General features: G+C 39.4%; 1 protein-coding gene across 2 annotated transcripts; it reads right to left on the bottom strand.

Moving 5' to 3' along the window:
- Window positions 1-3221: 3221 nt before the first annotated feature.
- LOC145991278 (uncharacterized) lies at window positions 3222-20349 on the bottom strand. 2 transcript variants are annotated; one of them, XM_083127261.1, is made up of 3 exons: window positions 20138-20349; window positions 11063-12679; window positions 3222-3591 (listed from the first exon to the last, which is right to left on the bottom strand). In XM_083127261.1, the coding sequence occupies exons 1-3, from the start codon at window positions 20208-20210 to the stop codon at window positions 3545-3547; spliced, it is 1737 nt and encodes a 578-aa protein (XP_082983387.1). In that variant the 5' UTR covers window positions 20211-20349; the 3' UTR covers window positions 3222-3544. The 2 variants fall into 2 exon arrangements, with proteins under 2 accessions (XP_082983387.1, XP_082983386.1); XM_083127260.1 differs by having other exon boundaries at window positions 10846-12679; window positions 20138-20348.
- Window positions 20350-21940: the final 1591 nt, after the last annotated feature.

Below are 21940 nucleotides of genomic sequence, written 5' to 3' on the forward strand. Positions count from 1 at the left end.
TATGGACCACCTTGGGAACACGGGCTACCTCTCCCCCTTCCCTCCCGAGGCAGCGGTTCCTGAGTTTAGAACATCCCACTTCAAACATTCCACGTGAAGATTTGAGACCAGTAGGAAATCTCTCCGTACTACTGAAGTTTCGGTGTCTTCCGGAAGTTAGAAAACGAACTTAATGCGTCATTTCTCAGGTCAAGCGAAACCCTGAAACCACGCTGAAACTCTTCTCCCAATTACAAGAAGATAATTGACGTCAGAGTACTTTCGGCACAAAACACCGATCATTGGTTCCTCACGTACCCACTCGGCTGGTAGGCGATGACGTCATGCACTCATTAGAATGCCAGCGCCATCTTCCGATTCACAGACTACTTACCATAAAGGCAGGAACGTGAGGTTCGAGTTTATGAAGTAATACAATTATGTAATGGAGCCGTAGGGACAAGATGGTGGATTGGAATTCCGAGTCTTCCTCTTGACTTTATAGCCAAGGCATGATGCTATTGGTTCCTGGAAGAGAAGTAACCTTAAACTTGATGTGTTGACCTTGTGTCTGAGTAATACCAGGGAAGAAGGAAAGTGTAGGGAATAGTGATGCATCCTTTTTCGGCGAAATTTGATATTTCTGAATGTTGGTAGTAGTTCTATTTTTGGTGTTCTGATTAGCAAATCACAGGAAGTTTACTGATTGTTTTTGCCGTGATCATTCCAGAGGCGATGCCAAACAGGGGGCAGAGAGGGCCATGTCCCAACCGAAATCAGATTGAGCCACACTGTCAAATGCAGTGTTCGGAGAGTTACTTTATCAGTTACAGTTACTTGGTTCCAATGTAACTGAATTACAGTTACTTGGTTCAAAAGTAACTGAATTCAGTTACTTGGTTCAAAAGTAACTGAGTTATAGGTACTTGGTTCAAAAGTAACTGAGTTATAATTACTTGGTTCAAAGGTATCTGACTTATTGTTACTTGGTTCAAAAGTAACTGAGTTATAGTAACTTGGTTCAAAAGTAACTGAGTTATAATTACTTGGTTCAAAGATATCTGACTTATAGTTACTTGGTTCAAAAGTAACTGAGTTATAGTTAAGCCCCTATCACACGGAACTGGATTTCTAGTTGGAATGCCCTAGTTGGCGATGAACTGACTTTCTAGGTAGAAATCATGGCCGCCTGGCTGACTGATTGACTGGTTTTGAGGAATAGGACATGTTCTAATTGCTACTAACTTCTTCGACTAGATTCTGTGGAACAGCCAATCAGAGTAAAGTTTGGCCATGTGAAGATAATCTGTGAGTTTGCAAAGTAGCCTTTTTTGTCTGTGGTTTCCGAGTGCATACAGCACGAAAGGCATGTTTACAATTGAAAAAGCTAAAATATTCTTCCATACGTGTACAGTAAACGTTGTAAAGTATGTATTTAATCGGCGCCATTCTTTCTACCTAAAACCATTTAATACGAAGCGATATTCCTCTCGGTTGAATAGTTATCGTATTTTAAAAGTCTGAAGTGATACGTTGTTTACATCTCGCGCGGCCGCCATTTTGGGAACGAAAGACTATCGACAAGTACGGTGTAACAAGTACCGTGTGAGGCGAAAACTAGCAAATGGGTAGCCAGTCCAACGTCAACTAGAGCATTCCTACTGGATATCCAGTTCCGTGTGATGCGGGCTTTACTTGGTTCAAAGGTATCTGACTTATAGTTACTTGGTTCAAAAGTAACTGAGTTATAGTTACTTGATTCAAAAGTAACTGAGTTACAGATCTTGGTTCAAAAAAGTAACTGAGTAACAGTTACTTGGTTCAAAATTACCGAGTTACAGTTACTTGGTTCAAAAGTAATTGAATTACAGTTACTTGGTTCAAAAGTAACCAAGTTACAGTTACTGGTACTCGGAAAAGTAACTGTAATTTACTTTTACCGTTACTTACTGCTGGAAATTTTTCCTGCAAATGTATTACAAGCAACCAGTTATCATTAATTATAATAAAATACATATATGAAGACTTTGTTTCTAGTACATAATGTAAGTATTCATATACTTATAACTTTACAACAAATAGTGATGTAACAAGAAGTTAGCTTTGCTGAAACGATTGTAATTCAAAAACAAAAAACCGCCAGCCATGGTAGTTTGGTGATTGCGATGTCATCAATTCCACTTGCAGATCCACTCCGTCGACAATGAATATTTCCCCTGAAGATAGATAATCATGTATGATGTGAAATCTGTGAAAAAATCGAACACATGGCCTCTGGTTTCGAAGCTTTTTTTTCTAGAACAAGTATGTCAGATGATTAGATATACTGGGCTTTCTTTAAAATCCGTTTTTCAAAAGTAGTTACTCAGGCACCTTTCCAGGTGCAGGACCAGGGCTATTATTCCCTTACCTCCTCTCGTAAATCCGGACCTGGAGTACAAATAGGATTTATTAATTTCAACGTGTAGGATATGCATTACTAAAAATTTGGAGTGGTATGACATACACCTGTTTCTGCATTTTATGCTGATCACTGAAAATATGGCTTTATCTAGGATAAATCCAGGAAATATTAGGATCAAAATATTGAAAATATGATCAAGAGATTCTCTCAGGTTCAAGCAGAAAAATAGATTCGTATTGACACAACCATACACTTGATTAATTGTTAGTTCTTGGTCCAAACTTTGTTTCGGAGCAAGATACATAACTAAACAAAATGGCCGTTGTTGTTAGGTTAAATACAATCAAGACAATTCCTGTAACCGCGGATTAAGACGGAAATGGGCCTGATGCTGTATAATAAGTAACTCTGTGTCTAGGCGTCCGAAATTGGGGCTCCAAATTTCATTCTAAGATTTATTTTCAGGTTAATATAGGAAAAGAAAACTGTTCGGCATTCGGAAAATTCTCGTCTGTTTTCATCTGGGCCTATTTCAGGAATGGGCCTAATGCTGCAGCATCAATAGCACCGACCTTAATCCGGCCCTGTGTGTTACCACAAGAAGTACAATTAACACTTTCACATTTGATATGTCCAACACCAAAGAAACAATTTATGAGGAAGTGTATCAAATCTTAAATTTGAATTCTGTAGCCAACTGTTGGTATAACTGATGCCTATGCCACCAACTTCATATAAATATTGGGGGGACGGGTAAGATTGGGGGAGGGGGCAGAAAGTAAGTGCCTTGCCTTGTAAAGTCACGCTTATGGATGCTACATTATTAAGCAATGTAAATTATACATGTTTATTGCAGTATTTCTATCAAACAATACAAAGTTACATTGCAGAAAACTTTAAATTTACATTCTCTTAATTCTGCCCTATATTCTTGATTAAAAAAACGAATTGTAGGAATATCAAGGTTCGACCAACTGTTATTTTGAAACAAATATTAAGAAAAGTTCCTGAAACCAGTTTGTTTTAATCTTGTATAAAAACCACGAATACAAAATTACTTCTTGCACTGAACACAGTCTGTTGTATAACACCAAAGACGCTATTGTCACCAACACAGCGCTCGGATTCTTGGATGCACTGTTCATTCTATTGTTGGAAGTTTTATTGTTGAGTTTCACTCTTGATTGGAGTCTTCTTATCTTCCATATCTGAAAAATAATTGTCACTATAAGAAAGAAGAACGATTCGAAGTTCGTACATTTCAGACATATTTCTAAACTGTTACTTTTCCTTTAAGTGTGAAAAATGTGCTAGTTTCAACAAATAAAAACTCTAAGTCTCACAGTAATCTTTTCATTAGCATATTATATATATATATATAAAATTCTATGACTACTTATTAAATTATTTCATTTTAATTTCAATAATTAAAATGAAAGATGATTATTAGTTCACCCCCATCTAGGATTGTCTTATGAAGAAAGATTAATACTTGCACAAACTAGAAAAAAACGATAATTTCTGACAAATTATTTCGTGTACAGTCATGGAAAAAAGTTCTTCCCCATAAGGCTTTAATAGGAGCAAGTAATGCAGGAGGGTAGGCAACACATATTGCACCCTTCGATGATCGGGTGATTTTGCCTGTCGTAACACCGAGAAGCGTCTTTCACGCGAAGGTCAGCATGACAGGAAGCCAAAGAGGGTCACGTGACTATTGGTTACGCGGACTGTTTTGCTTCTCTACGTCCCCAGTTCTTGATCCACATTGCAGAAAAAGTAGAGCTGCATGCAATATATGAAAATAGGTTGTTTTCAACTACACGCTTAATTATGATTTTCCCAATTGTAAATCTATCAGACGTGTCTCCCGATTTAGTCGGGACAGTCTTTTACTTTGAATTCCTGTTTGTCATAGGCGTAACTTGACGGGAGCAGAAAGGGCATTTGTAACCCCACCCCACAAAAATCAGGTTTCTTAAAGCTGCTAAAACAGGAATTAAATACTATGATTTGACGCGTCCAAAAAAAGTATTATATTGAAAGATTTTTCCCAAATACGTAGATAGCAATTTAATACTTTGAAAGTGTCTCAGATTTGTTTATTGTCACAACTTAGTGTGGCACAGGTCTACTACAAAAGTGGAATTTCGTAACAGAAATATGAACCCACTCCTTTTATTTCGTAGCCGATTTCATCTTGAAACTGAAATTAAGAATATTAGTTAACAATGTCATTGGTAAACAATAAAAAAATGTGTTAGACCCAATTCTTTAATACCTTATCATAATCTTTATCGCAAGTTTAAATTTTGTTGTAAGTCCACTTTATGCAAAAAAAAAAAAAGGTAAAGTTCTCACCTGTGCTTGGCGCTACGCCATGAAGGCGTATAGGGGTGTGGGGGTAACGCCCCACACTTTCTTGATTCGTTCGTAAGTGGGGGTGATGTGATCAGCATCACGCCCCTGACCGCCTTTACCCCCTGGGTTTCCCCCAGGTACCCATGTCATTCGACGCTGGGTGGGCGCTGGGGCCGCTCCCAACGTTAGAAAAGTTCCCGGGCTTGAACCGGCCGGGAATCGAACCCGGGGCCTATAGCATGGTAGTCAGACGCGTTACCGACTGAGTCACCGGCACAGATAGACTAATCTGAAGTGCATACAGTTTAAAGTGGGATCCGAACCACTATGTGCGATCACCTGGTATCGTACCCCAGACCCCTTGATTACAAGACCTTACCACTACGCCATCAGTGAGGCGCACACAATCTTTGTATTTCGACCTTTTTAAACCTATATGTATCATATAAGAGGTTGTTTAACGTTGCTATGCCTCTATGGATTATATTTAGCCAGTATTCGAGCACATAGCGTCAGGTTTCATAGAATATAAGCTTCTCTTCCATGTTTATGGTTTCCTGTCTGTAGTAGAAAAACTGGCAGGTTCCTATAGCTTTTCTTTCAATAGTCTTCCAATGGTTGCATATCATATCACTCAAATTTGATTCATTCGTTTCGAACACAATCCCCGATGGCTCAGTGGGATCGTGGGCGCCTTGTAATTAAGGGATCCCGGATTCGATACTCGGTGGAGGAACATAGTGGTTCGGATCCCCCTTTAAACTATAGGTCCATTCACGATTAGCCTAACAGGACATAAAGTGGACTTAAGACACCAATCAACCAACCAACACAATCCCGTTATTGTCCAGATTATCGAATCCAGAACCTTCGTCGCGAATAACATAAGCAGGAAGACAACGTGAAATAACCGAACAGAAACAGAACCTAAAACCTACATCGGATAGATTGAATTAAGTCGACGATACAGCACGGGTTCTGAAATGAAAAAGAATACGAAAGTTGAAGGACCTCTATACGCACCCACTTTTCCTCCACTCAATGGGGAAGATATCCTTCTAGCTGAGAAGCCTTTACGTAGGAGTGCCCTGAGGGAACTTCAAGGCTACGACGATAAAGTGTTCTACGTGCAATGACGGGACCAAAACATATGTCAGATAGCTGTGTTCCTCCTTATTTCGTACGCCATTGATAACTGGAACACGTGACCTCGTCTTTGGTAGAGCAGAAGCCTGCTTGCTTGCCACCACCCTTTAGTTCAGTGACCTTTGCCCGTAGTCAGCAAGAGTGAATGACTCACCATATTCTTGTTGTCTGTGAGGCTACACAAGAATAGATATTTCGTTAGTGGCTGTAAGTATTGTTTCATCTGCAGTTATATCAGTTAACATTTCAATAGTTTCCTTCCTAATGGTTACGTTAGTGATAAACATGTAAATTAGTTCTCGAGAGTGAACATTTTATCTATTTGAACGGGGGATTTTTATACAGCCTGCATGTATTATTTTTTCCTGAAACAAGAAGAAATTCGAAGACGCAAAAAGAGTTGTATAAGAGTAGTTAACAAAAGGAAAAAAAGAAGAAGAAAACGAAAATGTAAATGCTGAAATAAATTATGGTAGAGATCGAGTGAATAACATTTTGTCATGGGGCCTCCTCGATGGCGTAGTGATAACGTCGTCGCCTTGTAATCAGTGGATCCCGGGTTTGATACACGGTGGATGCACATAGTAGTTAGTATCCCACTTTAAACTGAAGGTCGAGTCCAGATTAGCATATCTGTGCACCAAACCAAAACTAAGAAAGAAATTGTCACAGTGTAAGAAAATTTCATGTTCAACCAGATACGAAACAAAAGGGAATAATATATTGCAGGTTGGAGTTCACATCTGTAGCATCTAACCAGCACAATTATGAATCGCAACATATCGTATCAGATCCATTTTTATTATACATGTATGATAATATAAGAGAAGTAGAGGAAAGAGAAAACCAAGCGAAACACGGACGCCTTCTCCAGAATTTCAAATCTCGTTACATAAGGATCTGGGTTGGAGTCCCGAACAGGCATGACTTTCTTGTTCTTGCCCTTTTATCTGCTTCATTTCATCATAATTCATCGTTATGGTTTACCTGCAGGGGAAGAATAATGACAATAATTGCCAATACAAAGCCAATAACAAACAGAACAACTCGATTACGGAGGTGCCAAGAAGAAACGAGACTTGACAGTTTCTCCGTCTCTCGGTTTGTCGAATTGAAAATTGCTCTCCCGTTCTCGGTCTCGATTAGTTAAATATAGAAATCGAAAATGTATGTGAATGAATATACATGTATTTTATATATTCCGGTTTTGTAGGAGATTTCGTGAGAGATGAAATAAGTACTCTTCCATCGTATTTATTAGGGCCTCCCCGATGGCGCAGTGGTAGCGTCGTCGCCTTGTAATCAAGGGGTCCCGGGTTCGATACCTGGTGGAGGCACAAGTGGTTCGGATCCCACTTGAAACTGTAGGTCCAGTCCCGATTAGCCTTACTGTGCATAAAGTGGACTTAAAAAACACCAACTCAACAACCATCGTATTTATTTTTATAATTTGTATTCCCTGTTCGATGATCGCGACGATAAGGACGAGTGACCATTACATGAAATTGATGACGAAATAGTCAAACACTCCCGACAAGGACGGTACTCAAACCAGGGAACTTTGGCGACGATATCGAATGTCAATCACTTAATGAGCTTGACCACCGAGCCTGCTTAATGTTGTTTCTGTCAGGTAATTCGTAATAATATCCCACATTCACTATCATTTGCTTCATAATTTATCTTATTGTTGTGATTAACCTGAATTCAAAGAATTAGTTGAAAGGCAAAAATGCAAGATTGAATGTCTCTGATGTTACTTCGTGCCGAATAATATGACGTGGTATTATGATATGAATTTATTAATCATATAATATGCCTATTCATTCCATTGATTGATCCCAATTGAGCACACAAAATATGCTATAATGTCCACTCCATGGAGGAGTGGTTAGCACAGCGCGCTACGATGCCATGGGTCCCTGGTTAGAATATCGACTTGGGCGTGGGTGTCCTTGGTAAGTGTCCCTTCATCATTTTCATCATAGCATCACTCATCTTCATCGTCGCTATTTGCCAAAAGTGAAAGAAAAGCAAATCTAAATAACAAACATCCAATCAAATCGAACATCTCTACCGATTTAATTCTATACGGTACCGAATTCCCACTTTATTACTGCATCTTAAGTCATTTTACAGCATCTCAATTGTTTTCCGATTCGAAAACATTTGGAATGTTGTTTTGTGCAGTTGATTGTGCATTGTTTCTTTGTTTGGATTGTTTAATTAACGCCGCATTAATTAGTTTTAGACCAATCGTGACGGGGGAAGCAAGAGCACAAAGAAAGCGAAAAAGACAAGGAAGAGACCACGGCTTTCTTTAAAGATAGCATCCCGTGAATACAACTCAAGTGACTGCAGAATATTATGAATAAAATTTATTTCGCTTTTTCCTTTTATTTCTGTTTCAGTTATTTTACTTCGCTTTTCTTCTACCACTCGCGTTACTCGTGTCGGTGAGGAAGAATTATAAACTCGTGAAATGGACGATGGTACAAAAAAATATATGCCTCTCCCACGGTTCGAAACTGTCAGTACAAAATATTGTCTTATTTTTAACATTTACGGTCAAATATGGTTTGTCACGTAGCAATTTTCGCTTATCTCTTTCTCAAGGGGTTCCATTGCCTCTCTGATGTCGTAGTGGTAACGTCTTCGCCATGTAATGAAAGGCTTCCGAATTCAATACCAAATAGAGAGGCATTTGGTTCGGATCCCATTTTAATCTGTAGGTCCAGTGCATGAACTGGACTTAAACAATTAACGTGTGGCATGTGGTGTGTGATGAGAACCATCATTTCAGCGAACCTTCTTGACAATGACTCTAATATCACTTGAAAGAATAGCATTTCCTTACGAGTAGCTCTTGTCAAGAAACCAGTTCCTGAAATTTGCTTCTGGAGGCATCGTAGCACCCAGCTGTTTGTTGTGGCTGGGGCACGAGTCATGTGACTCATGCTATCAAAGCTCAATCCTTCCCGAGAACTCAGAATCACCAGGCAAACTTAAGCGAATATTTTGTTATTTGGGTTGCATAAACAACAGGTTTTAAGACGTTACGAAATTCTACGTCCCGTGGCCCAGGTATTTTTTTCTAAGACTGTACAGGAGACTGTTTAGATAATATGCATAAAAGTATTGTTTGGGCGGGTATACACTAGAAAATTGATAATGTACAGGGTGTTTCAATAAGAAGGTAATTGAACATGGTGTGTTTTGAATACTTTCAGTTACCTTTTTATTGAAATACCCTGTAATTTCAGAATTCCATAAATCAAATCACACAGTTACGTCTACGTTCCCAAAATGTAACTTTTCATTTATTTTTTTTTACTTTGTGTCTCTTTTCTGCCACTTTTAATTAATCTATAAGGATGAATGATGAGTAGATGAAATTGATAAAGGAACACTAATGCCCGAACGAGGGCTCCAACCCGGACTATTTGTTGAGAATCGACCAATCAGCACGTTAGGTCACTCGAACTACCCCAAAAATGTAAGTTCTATTTTTTAGCAGAGCGAGAACATAACAGAAAGCAAAGTTCAGGGGAGGTGACCCCAGGGTAAAGGCACGGCCGAAATTGAGAATGTATGGAGCCATCATAGCACGGTACCATTCACAGGAGATGGTTTTCCTTCTACACTTGCCCTTTTACTAGCTGGCCACTAACTCTCTAGCCTTCCTAAAGCCGAAGGTTTATGGCTGCAGCAACACAAGACTTCCATCTGTCCCTATCCAGAGCAAGTTCTATATACTCTTTTCCATCCCTCCCAATTTCCTTCAGGTCCATCTCAACGTTATCCCTCCATCTTCGTCTTGGCCTTCCTACTGGTCTCTTACCATCAGGTTTCCCAACAAGAATCCTGTAAACTCCTCTTTCCTCTCCCATTCGTGCCACATGGCCTGCCCACCTAAGTCTTCTTGATTTAATTATTCTAATAATATCTGGACATGAGTACATATTATGTAACCTTCTCCACTCACCTGTCTGCTCATCCCTTTTGGGTCCAAATATTTTCCTAAGGACTTTATTTTCAAATACTCTTAATTTATGTTCCTCTTTTAATGTAAGGGACCAAGTTTCACACCCAATAATATTACAGGCAAAATTACTGTTTTGTATATTTTTGCTTTTAGTTTCTTAGATATTATACGAGGAGAAAAACGTTTATGAAGAGAAAAGTAACACGCATTTCCTGAATTAAGCCTGCTTTTTACTTCCTCGTTAATATCATTTTCATTCGTTAGTATTACTCCTCAGTACTTGAATTTGGAAACTGATTCACACGAGTTATCAGTAATTAAATTTGGATTATTGCCTTTGCTTTGAATTGTTTTAAGTCCACTTTATGCACAAAAAGGCTTATCTGGACTGGACCTACAGTTTAAAGTGGGATCCGAACCACCATGTGTCTCCACCGGGTATCGTACCCGGGACCTCTTGATTACAAGGCGACGACGTTACCACTACGCCATCGGGGAGGCCCGGATTATTGATAGTTGGTCACGTCTACATTATGTATTTATCAAATAGTATATAAAAACTAATAACTCATGCCTTCGAAGGGCCTTGGCCTATCTCCCAACTGCCAGTCTCCCTCCCACAATCCTATCTAGAGGTGTGGAGATCTTCAACCGGTAATGGGGTGATATGGGGATAGCACGTCGAACCCGTAGCCCTTATAGGAGATTTCCTAGACCGGGTTACGCTACTCACTCGTAGCTCCCCAATTTCGTCACGATGGTGGGTTGCCACCGGTCCTATACACAGGACGAATACCCAGAGACTGAACTCAGGTGGACTCGAACCAATGCCGTCCCTCAGTCGGAGCCCAAAGCATAGCGCCTTAGACCGAACGGCCACGGAGGAGAACTCTCAAATAGTATACCAAGCATTTCTGGTATTATAGATTTTGTGGATTTTTTAAAGACTGATTTTGTGCATAGTTCTTACCCGAATCCTCCAGCTGACGCGCTCGCCTGACTGAACGACACCGATCCATGGAGTGGCCCAATTCCCCCGGCGAAACTAGCGCTGGATGCGTGGCTTTGAGCTCCACTGTAGCCGCCTCCCCCACCATAGTAGGGGTATGGGCTATAGTACGGTCTGTGGTGGTGCGGTCGGTAACCATAGTAACCTCCTCCATAACCACCGTAACCCCCGTACCCACCGTAACGACCATATCGTCTTCTGAAACCGTACGCTCTCTTCAGTCTCATGATTTCTTCCTGTTGAAGTTCTTGCTCCAGTGGTGGTGGTTGGAGTCTCTGCATCAGCCTTGTAGAGTGTCCCTGGACAGGTATTACTCTGGCGTCTTCTGATTCTTCATCTTCTTCTTCCTTCTCTTGCGTCTGTTCAGGTTCCCCATACCCTATGACTGGCGCGCTTGGTTTCTGGGTATCTTCTTGCTCCTGCATGCTGGCTACTGCAATGACATCCGCTGGACGCTGCTCATCTACTTGTACTTCCGGTGGATCCTTATCCTTCAAGTCAGCCACCTTCATGACTATTGGCGGCTGCAGCTCTACGGAAGGAACTTCGTGGCTGTACATGTCGGCAACTTTTATAACTCCTGCCTCTTCCATTTCTACATCTTTGCTTGGAACATTTGCAAACCCTATGACTTCTTCTTCTACAACTTGGCCAGTGGGTGAATCTTCATCTTTCACCTCGGCAAACGCAACAACTTCCTGGATTTCTGGTGCTTGATTTTTATCTTGTGAGACTTCAACATTCTTCTCGGGCTCTTCTGTGCCTGAGGCACTTGTCTCGTCAATCTCTTCTACTTTTGTCTGATCCTGATCTTGCTTTACGGTGTGATCTTGATCGTCCAGAACTTTCTGATCACTCGGATGGGTTACGTTTTCTACAACTTGATCAGTAGGCTTGCTAGTGGTCTGTTCAATTGCTTCGTTCTTCTGCGTCGTTGTTTCTGTCTTATTTTCTGTTAGATCTGGCTCATGGATACGTTCAGATGTAGACGTGACAGGTTCGGTACTGACTTCTGTGACATGTTCTTCAACGGCAGGTGCTATCAAGTCCTTAGCTGGTGTTACGGGCTCATTTTCTTCCTGAGTGCCATTTTCAGCCAATGGTAGTTGCTGTTTCTCAGGTATGGCAACTTCTTGTTGGTTAACATCCAATGGAAGTTGTTGATCCTCTGGTATGGCTACTTCTTGTTGGCTAACATCCAATGGGAGTTGCTGTTTCTCAGGTATGGGAACTTCTTGTTGGCTAACATCCAATGGAAGTTGCTGTTCCTCAGGTATGACAACATCCTGTTGGCTAACAGTCAATCCGTGCTGTTGTTCCTCTGGTATGGCATCTTCTTGTTGACTAACAGCCAATGGGAGTTGCTGTCCCTCAGGAATGGAAACTTCTTGTTGATTAACAGTCAATGGGAGTACTGGCTGTTGGCTTTGCTGCTCATGGGAGTTCTCCTTCTGAGACACCTCTGCAATAGGAGCCTCAAGAGGAACATGCCTCACTATTCCCCTTCGCTGACCTTCAAACATCCCGTCATCGACAGGAGGTGGTTGAAGCTCAATAGAAGGCGGTTCAATCCTCCTGTTTTCGCCATCTACTTTCCTCTCACTTGGTAGGTAGTCGTTGTTTTCCTGCTGGGGGAATGGAAATATTCCCGTATCGGGTACCAAATTTTCCTCCTGGTAGTAACTCTCAAACGGTTCTGCCTGGTAACCATAAACTTCTACAGGTTTCTCCTGGTGTCCTCCTCGGTCGTCCAGAAACATAAATTTTATAGGAGTCAGGTGAATAGTCTGTGTCTCTGCAATTAGAAAAGGAAACAGATAATTAGAACTGAACAACCTACATTTTAATTTACAAATTATATCACAAAATGTAGTAAATGTGTGATAATATTTATATTAGCATAATGTCGGTAACGCGTCTGAATACCATGCTAAAGGTTCCGGGTTCAATCCCCGGCCGGTTCAAATCCGGAAACTTTTCTAACGGTGGAAGCGGCCCTGGCGCCCACCCAGCGTCGAATGATATGGGTACCTGGGGGAAACCCTGGTGGGTAAAGGCGGCCAGGGGCGTGATGCTGATCACATCACTCCCACTCACACCGGATCAAGAAAGTGTGGGGCGTTACCCCCACCCCCCTTATACGCCTTCATGGCGTGGTGCTAAGCACAGGGGAGCACTTTTTTTAATCCCCTGCACGTTATGGAACGTTCAAATAGTAGTCTGTCATGGTAGATTCAAATTCTCCTCTAAACTCCAACGTGGTTTTGCTTGCCAGTGTACTTTTGTACAATTCAATATTCTTTCTACGATGCGATGCTTCAAAATATGGAATATGGTTTATTAGAACTGTATTTTGTCTGTGATAAATTTTAAATACTTTAATCTTTGGAGGTACCTTGAGTTGCTCTATTTAGGTGTAAACAAGACATATATGTCCATTTATGTACAGTGTCGTGCATTTGTATCTCCCAACGTCAGTTGGCAACACTGTCCGAACGCAGGCACACATTCGAGGATGTCTCGCATGTTTGAGCTCAAAGACTCGCCGACAGCCATGGAACGTTCGTCGGTTCGGTGTCCTGTAAAACGCGTCCAGCGAAAATAGCTCCCAGTACGGACCCTACCTGTCAAAGAGTAAAACGGCCCCAGCAAAAATAGCGCCCAGTATGGTCCCTATCTGTCAATTTTTCAAATAAAACAGACTCCCATCACACTTTATCCAGGCATTGGACTGGCTAAATAGCAAAAGTATTTTTTTGTCATTTAGGCGTGTTTAAAATCAGCTTATAAGCATCGTCAATATTGATTTTTTTAATTTTAAATTTAATAGATCATTTAGGCGTGTTAGAAATCAGCTTATAAGCATCGTCAATATTGGATTTTTTTATAAGTTACTATTTACATTATGTACATTTTTATTTCTATACTTCTAACTTTAGGGCCATGAACTCAAGTTTTACTCTATTTACTCAAGTTTTTGGATGTAGGATATTGCTTTCAAACAAGCTCTGATGTCACCGTCCTCTTCGTACTTTTTACTGTTTTTCCAGCCTTTCGTCCAGTTTCATGTAGGTTGTTTTCCTTCGTTTGCCTTCCATACTTAACTCTGTCCTCATTAACGCACACGCTGAGTTTCTTCTATCTCACATCTTTAATTTTAGAGTTCTGCTTTCCAAGCATATTATTAATTTTGTTGTGCCATTCTTCTACAGCGTTGGTGGTTAGATGGCGCCGTCTGTAGTAACTCGAAAGACTGACCGGGACTTCACAATTTTCTAACCACTTCTCCACAAAATAGTCGAAAAACTCAGAAAGCTTGGCGACTGTAGGTGCTTGGGAATGTATCTCGAGCCAGCCATGAAAGACATCTTCAGGCCGAAGGAACGCCAGCGCAGCACACATGCGGATATGCAATCTCACTTCTTCATTTTCCCTGTATTCGCGAGTAAGTCCCAATTCTTGCAGCTTTCTTCACAGACATTTCTTCATGTGGAAATGGTGGAACATGACTCATGGTGACCAGGTAGTCGCTAGGAATGAATACTTAAACTGGTCGCGATTATCATATATTCGTCGGTTCACACGTGAGTCGGGACAGTGCTAATCTTACATGAAAATCACTTTGACCATACGATTTGTTACATTTAGTGCAATTGCTCAATGTTACAAAAAAAATAATTTCCAATAACAACATAGGATAAAATAATATTTTTAAATTTGTTCTACATTGCTCATGTTTGTCAGTTCTCCATTGATCAGTGTTTCCTACCGAGAACATTATCTCTCTTCCCGAAATTGTTGTAGTAAATTTAAACGTTTTGCACGATCATTCATTAAATAGCTCTCTAAAATTAACTCATTAGCTGGTAAGGAATTAGAAAATGAATTTTTAAAATGTATTGCTCATTTTTTTTAAAAAAAATGGATTTATTTTTAAGTCCTTAATGCATTCTTATTCGGTATTTTTTTAAAAGCAATTCTTAGGTTTTCTAATGCTTTCTTTTATCTGTGCTTTATAGACTTGAAAAAGGCTTTTGATAGGGTACTATGGTAAGACCCATGGAAAACACTAAACGAAAATAATTTAAACAAAGAATTAGTAGACGCAATACAAAGTTGCTACAAAACAAACAGATGCTATGTCAGAACTGGCAATAATAGATCAGAGGAATTTATAACAACAGGAGTAAGAGAAGGTAATATCTTGTTACCATACTTATTTGTAATTCTAATGGTGACGTTCTAAAATAAATGAAACCAAAGATGAGTAAATTCAAAGTAGGAAATTGGAAACTGTAACCATATCTGAACGTTTATATGCAGATGATATTGCATTGTTTGCAAATTCACAAGCAAACCTACTGTCAAAGATTTCTATGAAAGTAAACAAATGAAGATGGAAATAAGCAAAAAAAAAATGATTGTTTACAAACCAACTTATAATACCAACATTGATATGGAAGTGAATCCTGAATAATTAATGAAAAACAAAAACAAAACTTACAAACAGTAGTAATGAAATATTTGAGGAAAACGGTGAGAAAGACCAGAAGGGGCAAAATCAGAAATCAAATAATCAGAATATAACATTAAATGCAAAACCAATACATATGTTTAGCAAGTACAACTCAGATTGTTTGGACATCTAGGCAGAATACCTGAACAGGTATGGGAGGATTCGATATGAAGACACCGAAAGGGAATGAAGGATATCCTGAGCAGGAGGAACATCTCGTGGAGTGAAGGAAGGAAGTTGGCAGAAGATCGTGACAGATGGCGAGCTCTCTAGAAAACCTCGACACCAATCGGTAGAAAAGGTTTGGAATAAGCTAGAATAAGTTTAAATGCTAAATGCATTCTTATTCGGTATTGTAAAGTAATTTTGAGGTTTTTAAATGCCTTGCTTAAGTTGCATTTGTCAGATGATAACATTGATATGAGTTATTCAAATTCTATTACGTATGTCGCTTCTGAGGTGTACCTGACTTCGATTCCCGGGTTCGGTGATTTAAGGTGGGAAATTTTTCAGCAATTTCTATTCATGGAGCGCCTCTGGGGTACACCCAACTTCTATTAAATGGGTTACTTAAGAGGGGGGCGGTGCATGGTGCTGATAACATCATCTCCACAAATAGCTAAGCTTTTGAATGTCTTCGCTGCATGTTACAATGTGTGTTGGGTAGCTTTACCTATTTTATACCCCCTTATGAAAGACATGGTGACGCCATTCAAAAAGAATACATAAATTAAGGAAATAAAGTGAATGCAAGAGAAGAATAAATAATAGAGTGTATAATAAAAGACGCTTTAAAAGAATGTTCCTCTGCGAATTAAGAAGGATTGATTGATTGGCTTGCTTTATTTTACTTCGCTTTTTGTGCCACTTTTGGCTAATTTGCGAACATGGGAATGAGTGATGATATGATGAAATTGATGAATGGACACCGACAAATATCCATGCCCAGGCCAGGATTCGAACCCGGGACACCTGGCGTCGTAGCGCGAACGAATAAGGAAGGAAAAGATGATGATAAAAACATAATTTTTTAAACTCGAAATGTTATGCCATTACTTTCATCCAACCAACGAATCACGTTATCTGTTACTTTCTATCTTATTTCTTCCTGCCTTCTGAAGTAACCTAGTTCGACCTGGAAATTCCCATCAGTGAGTTTTGTTTGAACTTACACAAAGGATATTTGTAGACGGGACCTCGGGGTACGAAGATTTCTCAGAATTGCCCATAGATGGCAGTGGCGTTATTTACTCAAATCAGTCTGGTATTTTCTCGCTTGCCTTTAGGACATTAGTTGAGTCTCAGAAGGAAAATTCATTCCTTAGCGCATCCCTTCCAAAAATGGGTTTTCAGTCATATTTCGGTAGGGATTTACAATAATACTTTCACTTACATCCTTTTTCCTTCGTAAGAAATGTTACAAAATTATAATATAAGGCAGAAGTACAAAAAAATCTTGCACACACTAAACTATCTAGCTTGTTTGGATCACATTGGGTTTAGATTACACTGAAATGTGAGAAGTTTGTTGTACAAGAACATTATAATCCAATGAATCCTACTCAAAAGATTATGCCAAAATTTTGTTTTTTAGTCTACTTTATGTACAAATAGGCTAATCGGTACTGGACGTACAGTTTAAAATGTGATTAAGCCACTGTGTCTCAACCGGGTCTAACATGCGACCCTTGTACAAAAAAGATGTTTTACAAGGTCACACAACATAAACCTTATGAATAAAATTTCCCTCCAATTTTTTACGGCTTCTTCTCTAACGAGGTGTGTAAGTATTAAAGACAAAATAGAATAACTATATATTTCAGTACACTAACTGTATGAAGTCTAAAATTAGCCTATAATGAAAAACAGTTCTTGTGAATCGAGTAGTAAAATCTCTAAGGAAATAATTATTATTATAAATTTATAATAAAATTAGGTTATTTTTATTAGTTAATAATATTACTGTACAGTAATAAATATAAACACGATAGAAATTATTATTATCATTATTTCCATTCGTTTTATCAATGACTTCCCAGACAAAAATTTATGTCGACACTTTGAAGCCATTAAATTGCCATTTTCTTAACAACGAATGTCAAATCATTTTACTGCAGTTATTTCTTCCAGTTTTCTTGTTACCGGAAAGTGAAACATTTCCACTTCTTCAAGCTTTTGAACAGAACTGAATTACTTTTTCTAAAACCGGGAATTTCTGAGAAATGTTAGCAGAGCTTCGTGGCGTAGTGGTTAGCACAGCACGCTTCGACGCAAAGGGTCACGGGTACACTTTGTGAGTTTACGTTCATCAATTTAATCATTACTCATCTTTATCGTTATAATTAGCCAAACAAACATGGCAGAAAAGCGAAGTAAAATTAGTCAAGTCAAATCCTAAATTTAATTTCCATTTTCTCACAATCCGCTACTTTTAATGGATGATATTCAGCGACCAACTTCCCCCACAAATCATTGCGCGAAAGCACGCCCGCGGCCATGATTCTGGCAAACGTTTCGGCGCACAGACGTGTTGAAAACACGTTTGATAAGCATTGCGCTCACAGCTTTCGTGGCAGTGATTCAAGGTACAAATATAACGATTATAAACCAAATGTAGACTTTCACATTAGATTATATACCAAACGCAAACTTCAACAATGACCAGAGTATCTAAAAAGCTGCTATTTGCCACAAAACAACATTGTATAAAACTATGTAACATACGAAATACAAGACTATGGAGCCTGTTTCTCGTGGAATCAATCGGACCTATCCAATAGTACAGTGGGTAATGCTATCCCCTTGTAATCGAAGGATCCTAAATTCTATTCCCGCTGGAGATAATTTTAAAGAAAATTATTATATTTTTTTAAAAAAAAAGTGAATTAAAACAAACTTTGTCCCGAGAAAATTATAATGTATAGAAAATTTTCCGAAGTACAAAATTGTGTACTATATTTTTTAAGGCCGTAACGTATCATTGTCACTTTTCGTATGTGTATTGAGACAGCCATAGAAGATATGCTGAAAAGTATACACAAATATAAGCATACTTCGAACGCACCCGCTGATTCATAAGCAGTATTTCAAATTTTCTGTGAACATTATTAGAGATCGTACAACAACCACAATGAGTAACACAAAAGTCATATAACGCTAGCCATCCATAAACACAGTGATTCATATTTCACCCCGGATTGGAAAAATCACTCCATCTTAAACACAGACGAAACTGTATAAAGGTATGATGTTCTCTCACAATTAGTACATAAACAATGGCACACATACATACATAACGCATTAATTCACCGAAAGGAAACTTCATTTCAAAATGTACAATAATAGTAATACCATTAAAAATGTTAAACATCGGGTCATTTTCAGACACGCAGCATTTGCTTCGCTTCACTCTTGCTATGGCTTGCCGGACTGAGTGTTGGAGCACATGAGGTTTGGCCAGATTTCCCATCATGCTCTCCGCCGCTGACGTCACATTGAATATCATCCAGTCCGGATTATTCTAATGGAATTAATATCGAGTCACGTCGCTGTATATCCAGCAACACGATTGATATTGACATTATAAATGTGTGACCAGTGGTTATTCTTCAATTCACAAGCGAATCAAGTAACAAATTAATGTCTTTCAAACTGTAGGACGCATATTAATGAAACACAGTGCCTTTATTGTCAATTGTTCAATGCCAGGGCTGCCTGATAGCATAACAACCATTGCATATCATGTTACCGATCTCCCCATGCTTCCAGTACTGCGTAATATTAAAGGAAGAACATATTGAAATCACGTGTTGGCTTTTAATGGTATCATTTGTCTAGCTGGTCACGCGCTACAAGGATAACTGTCAAACCACACGTTTCCTACAAAGTACTGCGTATGTTTTCGCCTGTTGTACGCTATAGATGAGAGGAAGTACTGAAAAGTGTATTTTCTGCGACCTTTTGCCACAGTTTACTGTCAGAGTTGTCAACCTATATAATTTCTCAGACAAGGGGCCCTGGGTTCGATACCCAGAAGAGCCACATAGTGGTTCGGATGCCACTTTAAACTGTAGGTCCAGTCCCGATTAGCCTTACTGTGCACAAAGTGGACTTAAACGCAAACTCAACCAATCAATCAATCTCTCTCTAAGTGAGGTAAAGTAAAAGATAGATTTTTGTTTTTAGAAATTTGGAAGAACGCTGAAGAACAAAATGCAATTTTTAAAAACATTTAAAAAATGATTTGAAATGCAATGAAAATTTGGCTGTAAAAGTTCTGGAGAAATAACCCTAAGCCAAAATCCGCCAAAGAAGCGAGACGTTGAATTGAATTGAATTGTTTTGAGTCCACTTTATGCATAGAAAGGCTAATCGGGACTCGACCTACAGTTCAAAGTGAGATCCGAACCACTGTTCAATGTGCCTCTACCAGGTACCGAAGCCGCGAACATTTTATACAAGGCGACGACGGTAGAGAAAATGCAAAAACACATCCCCCCCCCTTTTCTAGCTGATGAAAACCTAGCTGCTATCATGTATACGATGGTATTCAAGACCCAATACTGTCCGTGGTGGATGGAGTGATTATCACACGAGTCCTGGGTTCGAATCCCCTGCCTAGGACACGTATGTCAAAAACACTTTACAAGCCCTACCCATTACACATTAAACAAGGATTGATTTCGCGTTACACCCCACAAAAACACATTATTATCGAAAAAGGCTGTGTAAACTTACCCTGCTCAGAAGCTTGCTGGGGCCTTGCCCCCACAAAACCCCACAGCACGCCGAAAAACACCCACCACCGCATGATCAAACCAGATTTGCGCGAAGCAAACTCTTCGAGTAACCCACAAGCACAGTAGTCGATCAGCAAGAGAAATTGGTTAGCGTCTCAACGTAACAGAACAAATAACTTCACGTTTGCTAACCTTGGTCCCGGTCTTATATACGAAACCCACGTTTTCATGCTTTGCAACCCACACCAAGTTCTCTTCCCCCCTCCCCACTTCACATTCTGCACGGACAAAGTTCCCCCGCTTGCCCTCCTTCAGCCCGAAGTTGCGGCAACGCACCGTCCATAATAACAGATCTTTCATTCCACAGATTCGTGACGTCATGAAGTTTGCATCGTTATGCATAAGGGACCTGTCTCACAATTTCACGTGTTCTCGACCACTTCCCTCTCGTCAAAACACTCCAGACTGCCCTGTTGCAGTGTTGCCAACCGCATGAATAAGATGCAGGACTTCTCATGCACCAACTACACTGAACTGTCGTAGCAATTTCAGCGATAAATGCAGGTTCGAACAGGCCTCTACCAATTGAGCTACCGATTTTACGTTGTCGCTGTGTTTATCTGTATTTGCATTGAAATGTCTACGTAGTGCGCACTACGACGTCAGGGTCTCGCGTTCGAATCCCAGCCTGGGCGTGTGTTCTTTGTGAATGTCCTTTCATCATTTCATCACTCAACCCCTTCTTTGCGATAGCTTAAAGTGGCAGAAAAGCGAAGTAAAATAAACCAAATGAATCAATTTCTACATAGTACATCTGCTGTGCATTACAAATCATAAGGCAACATCTAAATTTTGAGTTCTTGATATCCAACAATTATCCAGGGATATCCATTTCATTAAATATATCTTGGATATCTATTTGTCCATCTAGTAATATCCATTAGAGATCCATCATGGATATGTCACGTATGTTTATGTGTCAGTTGTATATTTGAACACGTAACATAACCAGTGAATGCATGATATACCTAAATCGAACTGACTTTTGAAATTTTGTTTAAAGTCCATTTTATGCGCAGATAGGTTAATCTCATCTGAACCACTATGTGCCTCGTCCACCGGGTATCGAACCAAGGGCCCCATGGATTACAAGTCGACTAGATTGCCACTACGGATCACATTAGAAATACGTATTCCAGTTCCATATTTTCAGTAAGTAAACTCTATTTTACGTCTCTACCGATTGCTGTTACGAATAACAGATTGTGGTATATAGTGCTCACCCGTAGTTATGCATGGTTTATAATCAAGACAATATTTAGTAATTTAGAAAGATATTTCTGTTACATTTGTATAAGCTAAAGTTATGTATATTTGATTAAAATATCAAGTACTTTTCTTCATTTCTGCTGTTTCCTTATTAGAATATTTCGAGTGCCCTCTAACGGACAGAAAAACAAAAAAGGGTTGCCATCTCAACATTTTATAAATATCTATAATGGAAGGTTATGTGTAATTAATTATTTTCCACGAAGATAATGCGGTAATTGAAAATTTCAAACAATGAATCACAAGAACTGCTTTTACATAAGGTGTAGGTACAGTTACAATATTTTCTGTACAGCCGTTCTGAAGAAAAATGTGAACAAATTACGTTCCATAGAGAATCATAGTAACTTACGGATTTCTGAAGGTATTTATCGACTTAATATTTTTGGAGAATCGTTAAAGGCAAAGTTGACAACACTTGATTCAGAAAACTGTATGAACCACGTGCTTATGCACATCGCCAGAAGGGGTT

Source organism: Lepisma saccharinum, chromosome 8, assembly GCF_977018435.1.
Source record: "Lepisma saccharinum chromosome 8, izLepSacc3.1, whole genome shotgun sequence".
Taxonomy (NCBI): Eukaryota; Metazoa; Arthropoda; class Insecta; order Zygentoma; family Lepismatidae; genus Lepisma; species Lepisma saccharinum.